Source organism: Salvelinus alpinus, chromosome 20, assembly GCF_045679555.1.
Source record: "Salvelinus alpinus chromosome 20, SLU_Salpinus.1, whole genome shotgun sequence".
In the NCBI taxonomy this organism is placed as follows: domain Eukaryota; kingdom Metazoa; phylum Chordata; class Actinopteri; order Salmoniformes; family Salmonidae; genus Salvelinus; species Salvelinus alpinus.
Genome location: NC_092105.1, coordinates 24,309,976 through 24,334,903, shown reverse-complemented (window position 1 = coordinate 24,334,903; position 24,928 = coordinate 24,309,976). Strand labels below are relative to the sequence as shown.

The window sequence follows — 24,928 nt, the reverse complement described above, 5'->3', positions numbered from 1 at the left end:
AAAACAATTCCTCAGCTTTACACAAATCTCTGAACAAACACACAGAGCTATAGCACCGGATAAGTATGGCAGTTAAATACAACACCCCACATACTCTGGTACAGACCATTTGGTACAGAACATCGTTATGTGTTGAACACGGAATAGGGTATAGCTCAGTTTGTTGTTTGGAAAGTTTTCTATTGAAAAAGTTTGGTTACTAGCTACCTTTTTGGATCCCACGATACGGTTAGCTTCAGTTGCTGGGACTGCTTTATCTGTCTAGGGACAACTAAAATTTGAAAAGCTGCATAGCAGCTAGCCTAGCTGCTAACTAGCTATCAAGCTAGTAAGGTTTCCTTGACAGCCTGAACACAGCCCGCAAAGTGGCTAGCACTTGTGGGCTGGGACAGCGGATTGTCACAGGCTTGTTTCTGTCTAAATCCCTGCTAAATGTTGCCATGTCTGGAACTGCGTGGAGTACCAGCGTTAGCCTACGTTGCTACCATGGCATCCAAAACCAAACGTGGGAGTCATGGACAGTGTTTCTCTATCACGGGTGAAGGATCTTTTAAATAAACAAAAAGGGTTCTACAAGCAGTTGTTATAACAGGAAAATAGCTTCCAGAGCTTTGTCCAAATACTGATGGACTCAACTAACAAAAGAATGGTCTGCAGTTCTCCCAAGGAGATGTGGATGTCCTGAATATGACTACAAACTGTAAGTTCTCTCGAGATGATGACAGCACTGTCTGTGGATCATTATTAACAATGTCTGGCAAAACAGACTAGAGGGACAGTCCAGGAGGAATAACATTGTTGTGGATGGCAAACCAGAGCACTGAGCACTGAGCCGAGTCTGAGGAGAAGGTAAGAAAAAGTATCAGTGAAAAGCTGCAGATGGATCATATGAAGATTGAGGTGGAGCGCGCCCACAGGTCTGAAAAACCTGTAACCAGCCCAGGAGACAGACCCAGGCCTATAGTGGTCAAGTTCCTGAGGTTTAAGGACAGAATGGCTGTTCTGGAGAGAGCCAAGAACTTTAGAGGAACCAATATATTCCACAATGAGGACTTCTCTGAGTCTATGCGCCAGAGGCGGAAATAACTTAACCCAGCTATGAAAGCTGCTAGAGAGTACGGGAACATTGCTTACATCCACTATGACAGGCTCATTGTCCACCCTCCTTCCCAAAAGCCTGAGAGGAATGAGAGAACCAAGACTCAGGGCCAGTAGCTTCAGCCCCACATTACACACACATTTTGTATTGATCACATATTCACTAATGCTGCAGAGCTTATAGTGAGTCACCATAACATTGCGGCAATAACAAGGAAAGCCAAAGTGCCAAAGGTTGGGCCTAAAGTAAGTTATAAGAGATCATACAAAATGTTTTCTCAGGATTTTTTTGTTGAAGATGTAAAAAATCTATGTTGGTCTGATGTGCATGAGGGCGTGAATCCACATGCAGTACCGGAAGTGTTTGTACAATTATTCATACAAAAGGTTGACAAGCATGCAACTGTGAGACCCATTAGAGCCCCCTGATTTGATGATTAGTTGAAAAATTTTATGGTTCAAAGGAATGATGCAGTGGAGGTGGTTAACAAGCCAGGGTTCTCAGCTGATTGGTTGACATACTTTAAATTGAGAAATGTTGTGACTAAACTTAACAAAAAGAAGAATAAATGATTTTACCAAACAAAGACAAATGACATAAAACATAATGGAAAAAGCCTTTGGGTACTTTAAATGATATCATGGGCAGAAAAATCAATTCATCTCCATCATTCATTGAAGTTGATGGGTGATTTATAATCAAACCTTTCTATATGGGCAATCCTTTCAATGACTATTTCACTAGTAAAGTGGAAAAACTCAGAAGTGAAATGTCAACATTGAACAATGAACCATCATATTTTTGTATAAAAGATCTAATAATGAAAGAGAAGAATTGCTGTTTTGAATTTGGTCACGTTAGTGTGGGAGAGGTGTAAAACCATTGTTATCCATCAATAATGATAAGCCACCAGGTATAGACAACCTTGATGGGAAACTATTGAGAACGGTAGCAGACTGTATTGCCACCCCTATTTGCTATATCTTTAACCAAAGCCTAAAGGAGTAGGTGTCCACAGTCGTGGAAGGAAGCTAAAGTCATTCCACTGCCTAAAAATAGTAAAGCACCCTTTGCTCTAACAGCCGCCCAATCAGTTGGCTGCCTGTTCTTAGTAAACTGATAGATAGGATTGTGCTTGACCAAATACAATGCTATTTTTCAGAGAACAAGTTAACTAATTACTTTCAGCATGCATATAGAGAAGGGAACTCAACTTGTACTGCACTGACTCAGATGACTGATGATTGGTTAAAATAAATGGATAATACGATGATATTTGTAGCTGTATTGTTAGATTTTAGTGCAGCTTTTGATGTTATTGATCATAAATTGTTATTGAAGAAACTCCCTTGCTATGGCTTTACATCACCTGCTATCACATGGTTTGAGAGTTATTTATCCAATAGAACCCAGAGAGTGTTCTTCAATGGAAGCTTCCCTAACATCAGATTTGTACATTGCTGTGTCCCTCAGAGCGGTTACCTTGGGTGTTACTCTTCTCTATTCTGTACAAATAATTTGTCACTGGTCTTACACAAAGCTAGAATGACTATGCATGCGGACTACACGTCAGCACCCAAAGCCAGGGAGTTCACTGAAATTCTAAATAATGAGTTACAGTCAGTATCAGAATGGATGATTAATAATAAACTGATCTTAAATACGTCTAAACCTAGGTAAAACATTGGATGGTCAATTGTCATGGGCAAGTCATATTGACAAAGTTGCTGTGAAGATGGGGAGGTGTATGTCTGTTCTAAAACGATGACACAAAAATCAACTGTACTAGTTGTTCAGGCGCTGGTCTTGTCCCATCTTGATTACTGTCTGGTAATATGGCCAAGGGCAGCAAAGAAAGACCTAGCAAAGCTGCAGCTGTCTCAAAACAGAGCAGCATGCCTTTAACTGCACATGCCGAACTAACATCAACAACATGAATGCCAGTCTTTCCTGGTTGAGGATTGACAAGAGATTAACTGCTTCTCCTAGTTTGTATGATAAATATTATTGTGACAAAAATTCCAGAGTGTCTGCATAATCAAATAACATTAAACTCAGACACCCATATATACCCCACAAAACATGCCACCAGGGGTCTCTTCAGACACCTATACATACCCCACAAGACATGCCACCAGGGGTCTCTTCAGACACCTATACATACCCCACAAGACATGCCACCAGGGGTCTCTTCAGACACCGATACATACCCCACAAGACATGCCACCAGGGGTCTCTTCAGACACCTAGACATACCCCACAAGAAATGCCACCAGGGGTCTCTTCAGACACCTATACATACCCCACAAGACATGCCACCAGGGGTTTCTTCACAGACCCCAAGTCCGAAACGAATTCACGGAAATGCACAGTTTTATTACAGAGCAATGATCGCATGGACATCTCCAATTACCCAAGCAAACAGCTAAATTACCTTTAAAAAACAACTCATGGAACGGCAGGGTCTATGACACAGACACACACAGACACACACAGACACACACATTATTTTTGTATTGTAATTTTTTTGTTACATTGTTTCTATATCATGTATTTTACATTTGTGTGACTTTCCTTGTCTATCAATGTATCAGTGTTTTGTTACTTGTCATGTTTTGTGTTTTTTTGAAGACCCCAGGAAGAGTAGCTGCTGCTTCTGCAAAAGCTAATGGGGATCCTAATAAACAAATAAAATACTCGTTGAGGCCTATACAAACCTACACCGACCAACAAAAAAAGTATAAAATAAAAATATAAACATACACAGGCACGCAGTACAAACACACACACACCCTGCAAAGACAAATAGAAAATGCTGCGTCACTTCTCAAAGAAAACACATTCCATGAAATATTCAGTGAAGCAAAGTCTTTCTCTACATCTGACTCAGAGTTACAAAAACACACACAGATAGGAGAAGTAGTTCTGGAAACCTAAACATATCACGGTGTTAGCGTAGCCACTCTGTTACCCACCGCACGCTACACTGGCCCCTCAACACTCATCTGTCTGTTAACACTGGGGGCCGAGCTGCGCACTGGGCTTCTCGCTGTCGGTGTACACGGGGGCTGTGTATGTGTGTGTGTGTGTGTGTATGTGTGTGTATGTGTGTGTGTGGTTGTGTGTGTGTGTGTGAGTCACAGTGCAGCTGTCATAACCGGCGTAACATAAGCCCTTATTAGACTCCATTAGCCGTCAGTGAAACTAATAAGAGATTGTCAAATACACCCAAACATTCACACTACTCACACTGACAGGAGAGAGAGACAGATACAGAGACAGAGACAGAGACAGAGAGAGAGAGAGAGAGAGAGAGAGAGAGAGAGAGAGAGAGAGAGAGAGAGAGAGAGAGAGAGAGAGAGAGAGAGAGAGAGAGAGAGAGAGAGAGAGAGAGAGAGAGAGAGAGAGAGAGAGAGAGAGAGAGAGAGAGAGAGAGCGACAGAGAGAGAGAGAGAGAGAGACAGAGAGAGAGAGACACAGAGAGAGAGAGACAGAGACAGAGAGAGAGACAGAGAGTGAGAGAGAGACAGAGAGAGAGAGACAGAGAGAGAAAGACAGAGACAGAGAGAGAGACAGAGAGAGCGCGACAGAGACCCAGAGAATGAGAGAGGAGGAAAAGTTGCCTCACAATACCATTTGTCTGTCTTTCTTTCACTTGTTTCTCTCCAGAGAACGAGACAGGAAGGAAATGGTCTTCTTTCTTTCTTACCCTTGACACCAGAACTTGACCTGGGAGATTACCTTTGATCTTTAATTCAACATGACTCATTCATCCTTCCACACACTCATCCATAGAATAGTGAATGCACAGAGAGTGGATCAATATCTTCACACAGCGATCAACACAGAAAACATTCCCATCTGAAAAGAGAGAAGAGGAGTAGATGGTCTCTTGACTTTCTGAGCTGTAGTCATTTCTCTGGGCACAGTGCTCCCATTGGAACAAAAAGTTCCCCTTACACACACCATCTCATCATATCACCATATCTTTGCACACACAATATCATATAACATAATCTTCTCCAGGCCTATTTCCCAGCCCTCCGCCCATGTCAAAACACCCAAAACACCAGCCCAGATCCCTATCATGTCCCAGCCCTCAGCAGCACACACCCATTCCTCTGATATCCCCCTCTCTCCATGGCCTCCAACTGCAGACATACACACAGAAAACTGGTCCTTCCTTCATCCTGATGAGGTGAGAGAGGAGGAGCTCACAGATATAACTACTGTAAGCTGGGCCCTCTACCATACACACAGAACTCCTCACCCAACCCTCATACACACACATACTGGGTTTCTAGTGGTTAGAGCAAAGGCCAGAAATGGCCGACAGGTATGAGGTGTGTGTATCTGTGTAATAGATCAGAACTTTACCACAGCTGAAACCGTGCTTTCAAAACATTACAAGGTACTGTGTACACTCAGAGCCAGTGTTGAGTATCGACTAGGAATGTATATTTCAGCGATGGAGAGGTAGGGAGGTGAAAGGGAGATAAAATAAGAAATAAAAAAGAGAGGGGGGAAGAGAGAGGGGGAGAAGAAACCAGAGGGCAAAATAAAGAAATAAATACAGAACTAAATATAAGTACAGGGAGTAGTATGACTGTCGTACCTTGGCAGGAGCTCCCTCTCTCCTCATAGCCGACGTTACACAGACACTTCCCTATGGGCACTAGCCACTCTCCCTCTGTACTACAGTACATACGTGGTGGCTCCTGCTCCTTGGAGTGATTGACACACGAGCCCTTCACCTCCACCAATGAATGAGAGTCCATGGGCACCGTGTCAGGGAATGAGGCCAGGTTCCTAACGATGAACGGGCACAGCTTAAAGTAGACCCTGACTGACACCAGCGCCACACACGCCCCCACGTCCTGGAACGCCAGGTAGAAGCCCTTCTTGGTAAGAGGCCCCACCTCCCGGACCTCCGTGTTGAGCTTCAGAATGCGGTCCCCCAGGTCCATTTGAGTGAAGCTCTCATCTGCAGCGATGGTGTCGATCTTGGAGAACTGGTGTTCTCTGAAGCGGCTGCCCTGGTCCTCATCTGTCTCCAGGTACAGCAGGTTGAAGGTCTCCTTGCAGGTCCCCAGGACCAGGGGGATGGAGTTACAGTCTCTCAGGGTGAACTTTAGCTCCACGTAGATCTTCTTGGCCGACTGGCGGGGGATCCAGTTGGTCCTCAGCCAGTTGTTCTGACTGTACTCCATCACGTTACACACCTGGAAGGTCCTGATGGGAGTGTAGTGCTCGTCTACTCCGCTGATCTCCTCCCACTGAGAAGAGAGAGATGGAGGGGGGAGGAAAGAAAGGGGGAGAGAGAAAGAATGTCAGTCCAATTCTTTATTCTAAACACACCAGGATAATCATGCATCATGTAGTTTAGTCTCCATGTCCCAACGGTTAAACTTTTAATCAAAGCTGTGATGAATAGGGAAACACTTGAACAATGGTTATTATTGTGGCTAAAGTGACACTTATTAAATTGCATGGCTTTAAATGACATTATTCTCCATCAGTCATGAATGGCTGAATGAATGAGTCTCTCCTACACACAGAGGTCTGCTCTGGGTAAGTGGAACTTCATTTTAATGATGAACATAGTGTGTTTTCTATTACAATAATAGTGATTTACTTGGCAACCAACAGCATTCATCATTTCTCTTATTTTAACCGTCCCCCATTTCTCTTGCTCTGTCAACATCATCCTTTCTCCACACTCCCTCTCTCTCTGATTGCAGCTGTTGAAGCCAGGTATTATTTTCACACACATCTTCTACATATGGAAGTCTCTTTCCAGCATTAGAGGGGATTCTTTGTCGTCCTTCCACAGACTTTTAGCAAGGGTACGAACAAGGGTACGAACAAACCTCTCTCTCTCTCTCACTTTGAAAGGAGATGACTGTTGGATCTAGGGAACAGGGTTTATACTATTACGAGTTCACGTGTCTTCATGTAGAGCGATATGATGCACATTGAAATATATAAAATGTAATTGTTAGTGCTGGCTCGTTCCACTAATGCTGTCTTTGTATAAGTTCTCTGTGATCCACAAACACTGGAAGAGGATCCCCCACACACACAGGCTTGCCAGCGCGGTTAGAGAGGGGCAGTGGAAGCAGAGGTTAGAAATGAAACCCAGGTGTGAGCTCAGAGTAACTGAGATATGCAATGTGTGTGTGTGTGTGTGTGTGTGTGTGTGTGTGTGTGTGTGTGTGTGTGTGTGTGTGTGTGCGTGCGTGCGTGCGTGCGTGCGTGCGTGCGTGCGTGCGTGCGTGCGTGCGTGCGTGCGTGCGTGCGTGCGTGCGTGTGTACCATCCCATTCCAGAGAATGACTGTGCTTTAAACCACTGCTGACAAAACAAATGAAAGTTATTCTACGATGTGCAGATCATACACTGCAGAATAACATATTGCATGGACCATCCCCTGCCATACATGACATCATTATGACAAACTTCACCTTTCCCTCGCTCCTTTCCACTATTCCTTTCTCCTTTTTACTTTCTCCCTCTCTTTCTCCCTCTCTTTCTCCCTCTCTTTCTGCATGTCTTTGACACACACACACACACACATGCACAGCATGAGACGTCATCTCTCAACTGTACAGCCTCTCGATCCTCTCTAGCTGTGATGATGACATTGGGCTTGTATAACTATCTCTTTACAGCACTGACACCAACAAGGAGGGGGAGAGGGGATAGAGAGAGGGGGGTTAGAAAAAGGGGGAAAGAGGAGAGAGAGAAATGAAACGGTTGAACCAGCAGTTGGCAAAGCCCTAACACGACTCCCCAGTGTGCACTGGCTATGAAGGCAGGCCAACAAGCATGCTCACACACACACACAAGCTGCCAGCTAGCTGAGTCTCTGGCAGCGGGGTAGTGAGAGAGGAGAGCTGGTGTTTCAGAGAGGGGGATATGTAATAACCTTATAATCCTTCTCCTGATCACGTTACAGTGGAATTACATTAGTTAGAAAAGACTGACATTTCTACAGCCCTGTGGTAGTATCATATACATGACCCCTGTGATTTAGCCTTCACAGACACACACTCACACACACACACACGTACAAGTGCATCCACTCTCACACACAAGTTTCTCCGTTTCCATACTCGTCCTCTTAATTGAAATGCCTGTGAGGTCAGAATTACAGTTACTGGGTTTCCATTATTAAAGGGAGAGAGTGGGAGGAGGGAAAGAGAGACAAAAGGTCAGAGAGAAAGAGTGTGTGTGCTCCAGAGAGAAACACACAGAGAGAGAGAGAGAAAGTGACAGATTGACAGACAGAATGTACTCTATCAGGCCAGTGTTAGGCAGTAGTAGGGGTCTAAAACTAGCAACACCACTTTTCTATATGTCAGCACAACTCTCTCACACTAATTGATATAAAACAACATTCAGACCCTACCCCTGAACTCTGACACCTGTCCCCAGGTCACGGGGGTCCACCTAATGATCAGACACTCTTGACCAAGAAGCGGGCTTCCCAGGCCACGTCAAAGGCCTGAGGGACACAATGACACATTTAATTTAGTTGTTTCCTTGTTTTCAACCATCTAAGGTATTTTCTGAACATAAAATTGAAACAATGTATATTATTTACAGTTTGAATCAATGTATTCAGGGTTTAGAAATGTAATGGAGCCGGACACCTGATATCGATGGCTGTGACCCAACAGAGAAGGTCAGTGGTGAAACCTGAAGCTTCATTGATCTGACTAATGTCCAATAAGGAGTCCGGTTCAGCTGCTTGATTGAGACAAGTCATTTCTTTACTTATTTTTCACTCTTAATTCTCTTCATTCCCACAGTGTGGTAGTAACCAGAGAAAAGACAAGTGCAGAGCAGCTTTAGTTTCCTGATCTGGGTCACCATGACAGAACTCAGAAGATTTTCATCACAGTTTTGACCAGAGAAAAACCAGAACACTACCTACCACCCCCCACCCCCCATCCCCCTTTACATCCCCCTACAGTCCCCCTCTATAGCAGGCCCTCTCCAGGCCTCACCATGTGCTAATCTCTCGTTTATGGACAGGCTTTTCTCTTCTCTCCCAGTGCAGCTGGGGGCCTCTCACTCAGTCAGACAGTCAGTCAGTTAGTCAGTCAGTCAGTTTGTATTTGGGGGAATATGGTGCTATGGTGACTAAGTGAGTTTGGGTATTACAATACATGGAGACTGAGGAGTGGTGGACGCTGGCCAAAAGAGCTGTGCCATTAGGCTCTGGACTGGAGAGCAGTAATGTAGTATGTCTCTCTGGGATTGGATGAGGCGATGCCAAGAGTGCATAGTGTGTACATGTCTTTGCAGGCCCAGACCTCAGGCTCCCAGCACCATATAGAGTTTCTCATTAGTCCAGACATGATATTCAGTGGGAGATGAGTTCCTCCTCTGGTTCCTCAGACAATGTGGAATATATCTGTAAATTGGTGGGGGTAAATTGTTAGGGATTTCTCCTTCCAAAGATGTGAAACATAGGCCTGCTGAGGGCACCATGATGATGAGGTCGTCCACATCTTAATCTACAATGAGTCCTAACGATGAGTCATCAAGAACTCCTAATCGACACCAGAGTGACCGTGACACACCCCCCAGGGCTATGACTGAATTAGAATGAGGCTAGTGTGCACAGTGGGGTTAGGGTGCACAGCGGGGCTAGGGTGCACAGTTGGGTTAGGGTGCACAGTTGGGTTAGGGTGCAGAGTGGGGTTAGGGTGCACAGTGGGGTTAGGGTACACAGTGGGGTTAGGGTGCACAGTGGGGTTAGGGTGCACAGTGGGGTTAGGGTGCACAGTTGGGTTAGGGTGCACAGTGGGGTTAGGGTGCACAGTGGGGTTAGGGTGCACAGTGGGGTTAGGGTGCACAGTGGGGTTAGGGTGCACAGTGGGGTTAGGGTGCACAGTGGGGTTAGGGTGCACAGTGGGGTTAGGGTGCACAGTGGGGTTAGGGTACACAGTGGGGTTAGGGTGCACAGTGGGGTTAGGGTGCACAGTGGGGTTAGGGTGCACAGTGGGGTTAGGGTACACAGTGGGGTTAGGGTGCACAGTTGGGCTAGGGTGCACAGTGGGGTTAGGGTGCACAGTGGGGTTAGGGTGCACAGTGGGGTTAGGGTACACAGTGGGGTTAGGGTACACAGTGGGGTTAGGGTGCACAGTGGGGTTAGGGTGCACAGTGGGGTTAGGGTACACAGTGGGGTTAGGGTGCACAGTGGGGTTAGGGTGCACAGTGGGGTTAGGGTGCACAGTGGGGTTAGGGTGCACAGTGGGGTTAGGGTGCACAGTGGGGTTAGGGTACACAGTGGGGTTAGGGTGCACAGTGGGGTTAGGGTGCACAGTGGGGTTAGGGTACACAGTGGGGTTAGGGTGCTGTTTGTGCTGTAACACCAGAGCCCTTTGCTTACAGACCAGGAGCCCATCTGTCACCATCAATGTGTGTGTGTGTGTGTGTGTGTGTGTGTGTGTGTGTGTGTGTGTGTGTGTGTGTGTGTGTGTGTGTGTGTGTGTGTGTGTGTGTGTGTGTGTGTGTGTGTGTGTGTGTGTGTGTGTGTGTGTGTGTGTGTGTGTGGCCCCATGCCACCGTATTTTGAGAAATAATTTCAGAGGGACTGGCTCTCAGGACAGAATGCTTATCAGCCGCCGTCAGCCAACGACATGAGTAATTACCCATGATTCACCTTGAGGACGTGATCATCAGCACTCTCTCTCTCCCCCTCTCTTTTCATTCAGTGCTCTCTGTCCACCTTCCTCTTCATCCAGCACACTCTCCTTCCCCCTCTCTTTCTCTTCATCCCCCTCTCTCTCACCATTCAAGACCACAGCAGGCAGTGGTTTCTGCAGAGTTATTCAGTAGTGTATCTATGTACCGTACCTTAGTTCAACCCACTCACTGTATTTTCAATCTGTTCTGAATCTTTCTAACTTTACATAGAGGAATTCCCACTCTCAAAGGTTATGTCAATTACCCAAACCTGGCTTCAAACCCAGTCCAAAATAAGCATGAAACATTAAAAGTCAGTGTTCTGTAAGTGTGTTTGGTTCAACCTTACAAAATAACCTCTAGGTTTTATAGTGCCGGTAGTTAATATATAGCTGGGGGAAACCAGGGCTGGCAGCTCTATAGAACAAATGAGCGGATTACCTTCAGCTCCAGCCAGCCAACACTTAATAAAGTTCAGAGGAGAAATTGGCTGCTGCAGCCCATGAGGCCAGTACTATAACGGGTAGACAAATAAACACAGTAGACCAACACACAGAATCACACACACACATACGCAGACTTAGACCGTGGCATTGGTAGAGACACAGGAGGAAGTAGGTAGAATAGGGAAGGGAAGGAAGTCATGCAGTTTTGTGTTTTGATTGTTTTGTTGTACTACTGAGTTAGTAAGGTTTGATCTCTGTGTTGTAATACTAGGTTAGTTAGGGTTGATCTCTGTGTTGTAATACTAGGTTAGTTAGGGTTGATCTCTGTGTTGTAATGCTAGGTTAGTAAGGTTTGATTGTTTTGTTGTACTACTGAGTTAGTAAGGTTTGATCTCTGTGTTGTAATGCTAGGTTAGTAAGGTTTGATCTCTGTGTTGTAATGCTAGGTTAGTAAGGTTTGATTGTTTTGTTGTACTACTGAGTTAGTAAGGTTTGATCTCTGTGTTGTAATACTAGGTTAGTAAGGGTTGATCTCTGTGTTGTAATACTAGGTTAGTAAGGTTTGATCTCTGTGTTGTAATGCTAGGTTAGTAAGGTTTGATCTCTGTGTTGTAATGCTAGGTTAGTAAGGTTTGATCTCTGTGTTGTAATGCTAGGTTAGTAAGGTTTGATTGCTTTGTTGTACTACTGAGTTAGTAAGGTTTGATCTCTGTGTTGTAATACTAGGTTAGTAAGGTTTGATCTCTGTGTTGTAATACTAGGTTAGTTAGGGTTGATCTCTGTGTTGTAATGCTAGGTTAGTAAGGTTTGATCTCTGTGTTGTAATGCTAGGTTAGTAAGGTTTGATTGTTTTGTTGTACTACTGAGTTAGTAAGGTTTGATCTCTGTGTTGTAATACTAGGTTAGTAAGGGTTGATCTCTGTGTTGTAATACTAAGTTAGTAAGGTTTGATCTCTGTGTTGTAATACTAGGTTAGTAAGGTTTGATCTCTGTGTTGTAATGCTAGGTTAGTAAGGTTTGATCTCTGTGTTGTAATGCTAGGTTAGTAAGGTTTGATCTCTGTGTTGTAATACTAAGTTAGTAAGGTTTGATCTCTGTGTTGTAATACCAGATTAGAAAGGTTTGATCTCTGTGTTGTAATGCTAGGTTAGTAAGGTTTGATTGCTTTGTTGTACTACTAAGTAGGGCTGGGCGGTATACCGTATTTTACTATATACCGGTATTGATGCACAGACCGGTTTGGGTTTTTACTTTACCTTCTATAACGATATTTGAATGTTTGGTTTCTTAAATGTGATATGCTGTGTGTAACGTCCATTTTTATAACTTACACCACTACTTGAGTCATCCCTCTCCGCTCTCTCTCTCCATGCCACTTTCCACACAGACATAGCCCCGCCCCTTGCCACTCAAGCAGTGCATTTGTTGTTGCTTGACAACGAGACACTTGCGTTCAGTCTGCATGGTGAATGCAGCACATGCAACCATGTTGATGACAACAATGTTTCCTCTTGCTTCTTAATATAAATCCACAAGCACTCTATAATTACAATATTAGTTTGTGTTTCTTACATCTGCAAACAGCTAGTTTGTCTTTTCTTAGCAAGTTTTAGCTAAATTGTGTTAGCCGCTAACGCTAATCACTAGTTAGCAGGCTAGCTAGCTAATAAATGTCAGAAACTGATGGAAATGCAGGAAATAATTTTTGGTTGAAGTTGAATTGAACAGTATAAAACAATCAGAATGGAGAAAGATCCATTGACATCACTGAGAATGTATGTGTTGCCACAGTAGGGTCACTCACTACTCATCAAGCACATGTACAACTTTTATTATTCAAAAACATAAAATACCATCATACTGTCCAAAATATGGAAAAATACTCTGATATGATATTTTGGCCATATCGCCCAGCCGTACTACTAAGTTAATAAGGTTTGATTGCTTTGTTGTACTACGATGCTAGTTAGGGCTTTATTAACATGTGTTGTTGTTCTGTTTTTTCCAACAATCCAAACCATATTACATAACATATATAACATATATGTTATATGTACATCTATAACCATATTACAAGCTGATCCTCCTCCTCTTTAACAAGACCAAAAAACACAATCTGTCTCCCCATCCACCCATTTGTTGAGCCCATCACATACTTAACCTATGGATAGGTTAATCCCACTTGATTTAGCTCATAGGATTACAGAAAAGAAGATAAGCTTGTATTGTTTGTTCGAAATGTCCTAAGCACCATTAAAACCTACAAATCTTCTGACAGGACAGAATGCTGACAAACAGGATAGAATGTAAAGACGTGTGTAAACCATGAGACATGTATCTACGACATGTATCTACTACTCACCCCGTGTGATGGGTAGGAGATCCATCCCAGCTCCCCCTGGCTGGCTTTGGAGTCCAACAGGTTCACTGTAGAGAGGAGGAGAATAACAACAGGGATGAGTGTCGGGAAGTGACTATGGGAAAGCAGGTAGTCCTGGCACCACTGTGGACATTTTGAATCACTATCCTTCTGATGTCTAATTAGCCTCATCCTCCTTTCTCTCTAAACCTGGCCTTGGGTCCTCTAGTCAAGAGCCATTACCAGGATAGTATTTACCCAGCTGCTCAATTCTCAGGACTCCTTAGAACACATAGACACACACACCAGGCCTGTTTCCCTCTGAGGACTTCCTAAAGCTAACCAAAACAGAGAGAGCCTGCTGCACTGTCCTCCAAAGCAAGAGATGTTCTGTTTTGTGGCGACCTGGAAGGCTGTTGAGTCACTGCTACAGCTGTGTGAACTGTCCCTCCTCTGAGTTGTATAGTACTGATACACATGTACTGTACGGTCAGGAAACCACATATGCTGTTACCAATCTTTGGATCTACAATCCCTGTCAACCTGTAACTCTCATGTTCTAAGCTTTATAATGGCTTCTTTAGGTTTTCAGATAAATCATGGGCTCTGACTGTACATATGTACAACATTCATTATTACACTGTAAATATGGAAATTATTATATTATTTCACAAATTCTAGCTTTTAATTAATTCTTTAGTTGTTAATTAATTTAAACTTCTGTCTAACGGTCATCGAGAGCTATGGTTAGATTGTGTGATCTGAATGGTGTGAGTGTTATCAGACATACAGTACATGACCAAAAGTGTGTGGACACCTGCTCGACGAACATCTCATTCAAAAATCATGGGCATTAATATGGAGTTGGTTACCCCTTTGCTGCTATAACAGCCTCCACTCTTCTGGGAAGGCTTTCCACTAGATGTTGGAACATTGTCGTGGGGACTTGCTTCCATTCAGCCACAAGAGCATTAGTGAGGTCAGGCACTGATGTAGGGGGATTAGGCCTGGCTTGCAATCACCGTTCCACTTAATCCCAAAGGTGTTCGATGGGGTTGAGGTCAGGACTATGTGCAGGCCAGTCAAGCTCTTCCACAACGATCTCGACAAACCATTTCTGTATGGACCTCACTTTGAGCACGGGGGCATTGTCATGCTGAAACAGGAAAGGGCCTCCCCCAAACTGTTGCCACAAAGATGGAAGCACAGAATTGTCTAGAATGTCATTGTATGCTGTAGCGTTAAGATTTCCCTTCACTGGAACTAAGGGGCCTACCCCGAACCATGAAAAACAGCCCGAGAATTATTCCTCCTCCACCAAACTTTATTTTTGTGTGTGTTATCTTTATGTATCTTTTTTTTACTCAGGACCCACACAGGAGCTCAACTTTACAGTTGGCACTATGCATTGGGGCAGGTAGCGTTCTCCTGACATCCGTCAAACACAGATTCGTCCGTCGGACTGCCAGATTGTGTAGCGTGATTGATCACTCAAGAGAACGCATTTCCACTGCTCCAGAGTTTAATGGTGGAGAGCTTTACACCACTCTAGCCGACAGTTGGCATTTTGCATTGTGATCTTAGGCTTGTGTGAGGCTGCCTGGCCATGGAAGCCCATTTCATGAAGCTCCCGACGAACAGTTTTTGTGCTAACGTTGCTTCCAGAGGCAGTTTGGAACTCAGTAGTGATTGTTGCAACCGAGGACAGATACTTTTTAAGCGCTTCAGCACTCGTCAGTCCCGTTCTGTGAGCTTGTGTGACTTACCACTTCGCATTTGAGCCGTTGTTGCTCCTAAACATTTCCACTTCACAATAAAAGCACTTACAGTTGACCAGGGCAGCTTTAGCAGGGCAGAAATTTGACAAACTGACATGTTGTAAAAGTGGCATCCTATGACGACAGGTGTGGCTGAAATAGAAGGGGTCTCCACAAACTTTTGTATATATAGTGTAGGTGGACCTATGTCGGTGAATACAGCACGGCTTGAAATGCTGCTCTCCCAATCAGCATCCAGAATCCAAACAACCCGTTTTATAATTACTAAGACAGAACAGTATGATAAGAGCTGTGACACAGGGCCTCTGGTGGGCTGCAGTGCCGCTAGTGCAACAACAAAGCAGGGAAAAAGCTAATTTAATCTTGATTCAATCTTCCTTCAAGATCTGTGTTTTCTAGGGAGGCTGGGATCAGATATGCTGACTAACAAGTGTTTGAGAGGAGAGTGAAGATCTGTGTTTTCTAGGGAGGCTGGGATCAGATATGCTGACTAACAAGTGTTTGAGAGAAGAGTGAAGATCTGTGTTTTCTAGGGAGGCTGGGATCAGATATGCTGACTAACAAGTGTTTGAGAGGAGAGTGAAGATCTGTGTAAGTCTCTATGGCAGGGTTCCTCAACTGGCTGTCCGCAGGTGGTTTTATTTGGCGCCCCAAGTTTTCGTGGGGAAAAAATGTTTTACAAACATTGTTGGACATAAAAACACCAGGAAATCTGCTCAAAATTATACTAATTTTGGAAATCTGTTCCCAGGTATTCCTGCGCATAACAGAGAGACACATCTGATTGTATACAAATATAAGCAAGGTTTGAAATGATTATGTTTTAGTCAAACATTATATCTGTTTGGGCTTCTTGAGGTCTACAAATGAATTATAATTCTGTTCCAGCCCCCGACCATCCACTCAAGAAGAAAATCGGCTGAAGCTAGTTTATGATCCCTGCTCTATGAGGAGTTCTGAACATGCTCCCAATTGGGAGAGGAAATTATATTGATTTTCTACCTCCCTTTCCAGTTTGCACAGGATCGAGGACAGTGCAGAGTGGAGAAGAGAGAGTATAGGAGGGGAGAGGAAAATAAAGATTATTAGCACATTCCAGACTGAAGCCAACAAAATTGAGGCTCACCTAAATTCTAGCCAAACAGGGTCCGCACGCACACACAAACTCCTATTAAAGCTAATAAAGCTATCTGCTGCTGTCAGATTATAGCAGTGCAGCATCCAGCTACATTGGTTCCAATTTACATTTCTCAACGAGCCAGGCCCCATCTCAAATTGAGCCAAGCGAGGGAATTTGAGAGCAGAAAATTAGATGGCTCTATCTGAAGCTGCCTCTCCAGCTGCATGGGCCGGAAATCACCACCAAAGTCCCACACACTCACACAAAGATCCACATGCACACAAACACACACACACACACAAATACATGCCCAGACACTCACACAGAACACTCACACAGACACTCTCTCGTCAGTGTGACTACCCAGTCAGTCGGCCGTAGTGTGTTTCAGAAAGCACAGACTTTTTATGGTAACTAACAGTAAAGAACAGTATTAATAGCAGTCTTCTGAGTAGACTACTGCTGGTCTCTGGTCTGGGCGCAAACAACATGGGATCAGTCAGGTGAGTCAATACGGGAAAGACAGAGACAGAGTAAAACCACAGGCCTAATAGTTCCATCTGATGTAGAGAATTAGCTTTTATTGAAGATTTCAGCTCTGCAGCAAGGTATACACAGGGTTGTAGGCAGACAGGATGCACAGTGAGCAGTGTCTGCAGGAACACATCAATATGATATAGAAATCAGTCTGCCCAGACTGCCACAGAATGTAGGGAACACGCCTGTTATGACTGCCGGTTGTGTATGTGTGTAAGGGTCTGCAGTAGTCTGTCTGCAGCCAGGCACATCTGCAGGTTGTGACTGTGTGTTCAGGGTGAAATGTTCTCCTCCCATCATGAATTATTCACACCGAGTGTCGCTGTGTCTGATGCTGCTGCTGGTTCCCCTCTCACAGCTCATGCATGCAACTAGCTCACAGTCTCACATCAGAATTAGACGTTCATCCATGTTTCTCAAACGTCAAATTTCGAAGTTGTTCCAAACGTTATATTTTGAAGTGAAGGTTAGGTATTAACTCTGAATGGTTAAGATAGGCTTAAAACAACTTTTTATCGCTGGATTTGAACATGCAACCTTTGGCACCAGAGGCTCTAGGGGCAACAGTGAGCGCTGTCCTGTCTCGACTTCCTCAGGCATGGATGGAAGCCGAATACTGACTTGTATCACGTGTGACGTGGCTGCATACACGCATGTACACACAGTCTGTCTCTCTAATAAACACATACATTGTGAGATATTGGATAACCTATAAACACCGCCTATACATCACCTCCACCACTTTACACTGCTATACCTACAAGTTGACTCATAACCCACAGTCCCCGCGGTTATGTCCGCAGGGTCATTAAATATCGGGGCAGACAGGTTACGGTCATTAAATATTGTGTGGCTGAAGGGCGTAAAGAGCAACAATACCTTAAAAAAGTAATACATGTATAATTCTCGAGCAATTTAGGCTTCATTGAGGTCTTTATTTTAGGCTATCTGGTATTAGCGTATAAGCCTAAACTTTAGGGCTTAACTGTAGCTCGCCAAATAGCCTACACAGCCAATCGCCAAATAATGCTTTTGGGAGCTAGCAGAAAAAAATTACGTACATTTCATTCAATAAGACAAAAGCTGCAAAAGGAGAGTTGAAAATAAAGAGACGGGAGGGGCCAGAAAAGTAATGTTTGCAAAAGATTTGGTGAAGTGGAAAAATGGCTATGTTATGTGTGATGTTTGTGAAGCGCTATGCAAAATCGACAGTCACAAGACGGGAGTTCAAATAGGACTATGGCACGTCAAGGGAACTGTAGCCTACTGTTCAGATGGGTTGAATGGAAACTGAAATCTGGACACTGACTGTAAGTCTATAACCTCTCACATAGCCTTAATAATAACTCCTGTAGAATTAAGCATTTATTGCAGTAAAATTATACACCAAAATAAGGCAACAATTGGACTTGGGAACAGGAGTGGAGAAATATTATTTATTTATTTATGCATCTTGAGATAATTAAATGCTCAGTTAGATACCATCTGTAGAGGTGCGGTCTTAATCATAAAAGCATCATGAAAGCTGATAGTATTTCAACAACTTAAAATATGCATCGAAGCCGGACTGAAATCTTATCAGAAACACGTTGGGTCGTTTTCACAGCTTGCTTTTTCCTTACAACCGGTCAAACTGATGTCATTTGGACATTTTGCACATAAAATCTTTACTTTTTTGCGTTATTGTATTTTTCCCTCAGTCCCTAACTAAACGTATTTGCTCTGCGAAAGATGAAAGAAAAAACTTTACCGATGTCAACTAGAATGAAACATCCATTCTATCGACCTATTCCATTATTCTGTTGAGCAAAGGTGTATTTAGTCTTCTAGGGCAACATACGACAAAATAGAAGATACATGTATCTAATTACAGACAAGTTGACTAACAAATAGCCTACCAAAATGTCGGAAATCATAAGCAGAAACATATCGAAATCAGGCAAAAAAAATCCTGCACCCCGGTCAAAAAATAATCGTTATGCCGTCATTGACTGTAGCCTATAGCGTATTTTCTATATTAGCGGGTAAGGGTTGGGTGCGGACCTCAGATTTTCAATTTATCACATATAGTCGGGCGGATGCGGATGGGTTATTAGCAATTGCGGGCAGATGCGGGTGAACAAACAGCTGATCCGCGCACCACTAACCTACAGGCCTCCCATCCAGCAGATAGGTATATCACACACACACAGAGAGAGAGAGAGAGAGAGAGAGAGAAAGAGATGGAGCACTATTTTTAAAGCGGGAGCATGTGTAAGCACATTTCCAGACCCCCTGAAAGGTACCATCGCTCACAAACCTCTGCTCCTCCCAGCGGGGCTACTGCCCCGGCCTCTCCGGGCAAGGCCTCCCTGCCACCGGCTAAAAATACCACCGCCTCCCGGCGCCCTGGCAGGGAGAGAAACTACCGCGCGTCACGCAGCCAGACTCACCACTGCCGCCTATTCACACACGCACGCGCTCCCGCACACATAGGCTAAATTTAGGCCTACCAGGCCTTTCTTTCATTTTATGCTGCGCACTCACTGCTCAAAGTTAACGTACACTGAGAAAATACACTGATCCGTTGGTGCAAGAATCCCTCTTCAAATCAAGCCAATAGGCCTACAATATCACATACATTCTGGCCAAATTATCCCCCCTAAAATGAACAATCCTAAAAGTGGCCGTATTACTTTCTACTCCTGGGGTAGACGAATTGCAATACGAGACACAGTGTCGTAGCTCATCAAAGTTCGCCCATGACTATGGCTTTAGACAAGCACTGCTAAATGGCAGAAACATGTATTTGCTTCTGTAAATATGAGTGTGTATAGCAGGTAGTCTGCCCAGATAAGAGATGAGATATTAAATAAGAGTCATCGCTATAACTCTGTGTTGTGGATTACAGGGACATACAGTATTACGGTAGGGAGTTTATCCATTGTCCTGCTACTAGCCTTAACCAATAGCATGTGGTCCTATACACATTTGATCAAAGTCATAGCCTATTGAAAACATGAATATATGGACATGGTGATACAATTCAGTATATAGGTCGCACCATTTTCACAGCATTGTTTTCTCTGAACAGCCAATAATTCAATTTGAATTATGAGTCTATATAGGCAGGTCCAAGTTAAGGGGTATTTCACAATTCGTTGTTCTTTATTTTGGTTGATTTTATTTTTGTTATTTTAAAGAAAAACTACAATTACCTTATGTGGAAGGTAGAAAAAATTGCGTCACCAAGTTTTGGTCCATGACCGAATAGTCTGACCTCGCAGTAGGACTCTGCCCTAGCACACTCCCAGCTAGCATTCATATGGCTTTTAAAATAGCACAATATCCTGCTAAAACTTTAACAATATATTTATCTGCAAAAGCAATATATTTTTCTTATGTCAGTTCAAATTGGTTTTAAGTGCAATGGGTTTTGAAGATCTCACGAGGACCTGATGAAACAGCATCAGATAAAACAATAATAATGGGCGGTATAATGATGTGGGGAAAAATATAGCATGGAAGTACTGAGAACAACTTTTCTAAACTTGTCTAGTGTTGCAATAGGCATAAGTTCATCCAAAAGAAAACTATAAAAAAAGATATAGGTATAAGTAAATAAATAAATTAACATTTATAAAGTTGAAGGCCTGGTGGGGAAACATCAGATCCCTAAAATCTATTTTAACATTAAAATGCTGATCATGCGTAGGGCGAAGCATGCGCGTGATGTTGAAACTGTACCTTGCCGAAGTTGTTGAAAGATTTATTCTTTCATCAAATAAACACAAGAGTAGCTAGAAGTTTGCAATAAAAACAAACAATATATGTTGGCTAATTATTAAGAGTATTGTCATCATCATGATCATTAGGCCTATAATTAATGATAATGATGAATAGCCTGATATTATTGTGTAATTATCGTTAGTATAATTAACCTAATGAACCTCTAAATCTTGAGAGGAAGCATAAAAGGTGACATAATCTTAGTTGTCATGTAATAGTTAAGTTTTACATTTCTAAAACGTCCATATTTTCCCCCGCCTTACAACAGGACTATATCACCTGCTTCACAGTTTATTCTGAACATTCACAAAACACACACACACGCGCACGGTCAGGTTGTCCTAAAGCTATCCTATATCACAGTCTATTATTTTAGGGTATGGGTTTTATATAATGCAGCCCAATGAGCCATGCGAGTCGTGGTTCTGCTAAGCCCCAAAGTAGGGCGTTACGGATTGAACAGTGGTTGGACTATTACTATTGTCGATTCACGACTTTGTATGCTCTGAAATGATAGATATGATATTTAGCAACAAAATGCAGTGAATATTTCCAATAGGACGTTATTTTATTTAACTAGGCAAGTCAGTTAAGAACAAATTCTTATTTACAATGACGGCCTACACCGGCCAAACCCTAACCCGGACGACGTAGGGTCAATTGTTGATGCATAGCCTATAAACTTAACCTACATTTTGCGGAAAAAAGCTATATAGGCATATCAAATAAGATCAACTTGTATATAGCCAAGGCCCCATTTTTTGTTCTGCACTCATAAAAGTAAATAAACCAGATATCCATGCTCCATGTACTCTGAATTTTAAAATTCACGGAGAAAATGTGGCTTTGTGCTAAAAGTTTTCTTTATGAAAGGGACTTATGCAGTGTAGCCTGTAAAGGAAGGGAGGGGGTTCTGACTTAACCGGGCCCCGATGACACGGTGCCTCGAGCACAAAAACAGCATCAAACAGGGAGACGATTCCTCTCTTCCCTCTTCCTCCGCAGAGTGTGCATTTTCTGTTTCTGATAGAAGTATTTTTGATACTTCTATTATTACAGATAGGCTAGAGCGCGTGAGGCTTCACGGTGAGAACGGCTCGATACTGACACTCTCTGGTAGACAGACCGGGTGTTTCGGATGGCCATACATTGCACGAAAGCAGACTTTTATAAACAATAACCTACAGGCTACGAAAATAATAGGCAATTAGCAACGGATATATAGCCTATTGTTATTAGATTATTCTACCACCACAGGAGATAATAATAACTTCATGACCAATAAATAAGTGCATAGCCTACATAGCCCTAAACAATAATTAGGCTAACAAAAATAGAACGACTAGGCCTATATTTGACTTGACTATACTGTGTATGTCGACGTCTGGCCTGCCGAAATCGAGCTGTGTGTGCTACTGGAAGTAGTGAGGTGAATAAAAGTGTAAAACAGTAAAAGCAGCCAAAAAGCATGTGCTGAAGAATCGAAAATATCAAAGATGAAATAATCCCCTCAAAATGTCAGACGTTTCTAAAGACAAAACACATAAATTGTGTCCGGCCAATCCCAACATGCTGCCCAGAGACCCATAAATATAATTAGGCCTACATCAAATCGAAAAACAAAAGTCACTTCATAATCTCCGAGCTTGGTTTATTAACCGTTTATATAGCCTATGAGTTAGACTACAATATAGGTCTAAAGATGAGACAAGGCGATACGCGCCTCTACCCAGCAGTTTACATGCATGGAGGAATGACTGGTTTGTAGCAATAGTAATTCCTTCCCGTTACAATACATTGATCATCTTAAAGAGCTATGATGTGGATTGAAATCTAGGCATTTTTATTGCCCAAAGACAAAGTTGTGTTATGTGGCCTTAACTTTGACCTCTCGCGCTGGCATAGGCCTAATCTGTCTGATCTTTGAGCATTATTCGTTGTTCATTTTGATACCATATTCTCAGGCCATTTTTTAATATTCAAGCGTTGTCCTTTCCTACAAGAAAAACACAAAAGTGATACTGTGGTCGCCTATGGTATAGGCTTCGTGCTGTAGACGATATGTCCACTCTGTTGCAACAAAGAATAGGCCTATGGGGAAATGCTGTCTAGTCGCTCGCACGTTTTCGGTTGTGTGCCTTCAAGGTCCTAGGCTATTTATTCACTTAAAGTGTTTATAGGCCTATATGTTTACAGTTCAATTATGTTACAATTCATCAGGGAAAATATATTCTATAACATGTTCTCAAATTTGAACTATAATGCCTATAACTAATGCGAAGCCTATTTCCATGTAAAAACAAGTCAATAATAGCATGACAATAAATATCTTCATTTTACTGAGCTCACCCTTGATTAGTATTTGGCTTTGTCTCACTATTGACGGTCCAAGTAGGCTACAGGAATTTCTCAAAGTACAATTACAGAGGAGCTTTGCCATTTTAAACTATAGGCCAATCATTTCATAACTGGACCATGTGTGTGCATGCGTATGTGCGGCGCGATAATAAACAACCCATCGAGAGTGCGTGCGTCCGCGGCGCGATAATAAACAACCCGTCGAGATCGGCCTATTCAAGGAAAAGTAGCCAATGGGTTAGTTAAGCAATGGAAATATCGAGTGGATGAGTCCTTGCGTACAGCGCGCTATGGGATATCAATCAGGAGAGTGTGCGTGTTCCTTCGAGCACGTCTCCACAAAGTGGGGCATATTTATATAACCCAATAAACTATCCGTGTGAATGAATACTAATTCATATGAATAGGCTGCATTGTCTAAATACACATCTATTTAGGCTAATGTGTGATCCGCTTGGGTTATGAGGAGCGGAGGTCCACTGCCTGCCTCTGGTTCTTTAGTGTGCACTACAGCGCTTGAACTGCCTGCTTCTACTCGGTATTGTTGTCTTGGGACAATAGCCTACATGGGCATCTGTGAGTTATAATACCAAACATCAAAATGAACACTTCCGCATCCACGTTTAAAAATGTATTATTATCACTATTTAGAGAATAATGATGGAATACCAATCGTTAATTCCAACCTATAGATGCACGGACACCCCAGTGTTAAATGCCTAAAGCTGATTATCGTGATCCCCCATCCAATACCAGTTTCCATCGATTTACCAGCGGGCCAAAGCTCTTAATGAGAGTTTAAAACGCCACACGGAGTCCGTGCATCAATCCTTCTATTGCATTACATCCATCTTGGATCAAAACACAGAGTGGGTTAAAATAATTACACGATCATTTAAAAATGTGCAAAAACTCCGCCATGACAATTTTTGGACATGGTCTAACATGACATGTCCTGGCTGTCCCGTCCATCCACAGCATCAGTGCTGTTAGAACAACCTTAAATGTCTGGGGTCCAGACTGCAACACGAGCCGCTGCAGCCTAACGCTCTCTCTCTCTGGGAGCGAACACATAACCTATCTCCCCTCTCTAACATGGATCTTTACTCTTTCTCTTTTTATGTCAGACACTCTCTCACTCACTCTTACCTTCATTAGACGGGTGGATGATCAAAAGTGCTGGGCAAATAAACGACAAGATTAACAGAAAAATACAAAGTAATAGTGGTTTCGCGCGCGGTTTGCAATCCATGACGGCAGGCAGTTCAGAGGGCAAGACAGCGCGAGGTACATATCTCCGTAAAGCATGCGCCACTGAATGATGTGAGTTCGCTCTTTGGTTCAGACAAGAGGCTCGCGTTCAACTCGGCTCCGGGGCTGATGTCAACTTTGACACCGGAGAATGAGGAGGAGTCTGCGCTCTCTCTGTCTTACTCTCTCACTCGCTCTACTGAACGGAGACTGGCTGGAGCGGGGGCTCTCGTTTTCTGCAGGGTCCTACAGAGCTAAATCGATGGGTAAAGAGACAGTCAAGTTCACAAGAGGTCATTTTCCCAACAGATTATCAGAAGTAGAAAGCAGCAGTCCAGCAGCATTCCCTCTCCAAGCATTAGCCCCAGGAGTCCAGCAGCATTCCTTCTCCAAGCATTAGCCCCAGGAGTCCAGCAGCATTCCCTCTCCAAGCATTAGCCCCAGGAGTCCAGCAGCATTCCCTCACCAAGCATTAGCCCCAGGAGTCCAGCAGCATTCCTTCTCCAAGCATTAG

General features: G+C 43.3%; 1 protein-coding gene across 2 annotated transcripts in view; it reads right to left on the bottom strand.

Annotated features, from left to right (window-relative positions):
* Positions 1–24,573, bottom strand: part of LOC139546548 (ephrin type-A receptor 3-like) — a 148,785-nt gene extending 124,212 nt beyond the window's left edge. For both annotated transcript variants that reach the window (XM_071355052.1, XM_071355051.1), the window contains exons 1-3: positions 24,313–24,573; positions 13,606–13,670; positions 5,715–6,375 (exon numbers count right to left, since the gene is read on the bottom strand). In XM_071355052.1, coding sequence (XP_071211153.1) covers positions 5,715–6,375; positions 13,606–13,670; positions 24,313–24,415 — 829 coding nt within the window. In that variant the 5' untranslated portion in view covers positions 24,416–24,573. The remainder of the gene's footprint in view (positions 1–5,714; positions 6,376–13,605; positions 13,671–24,312) is intronic.
* Between the last annotated feature and the right edge of the window lie 355 nt (positions 24,574–24,928).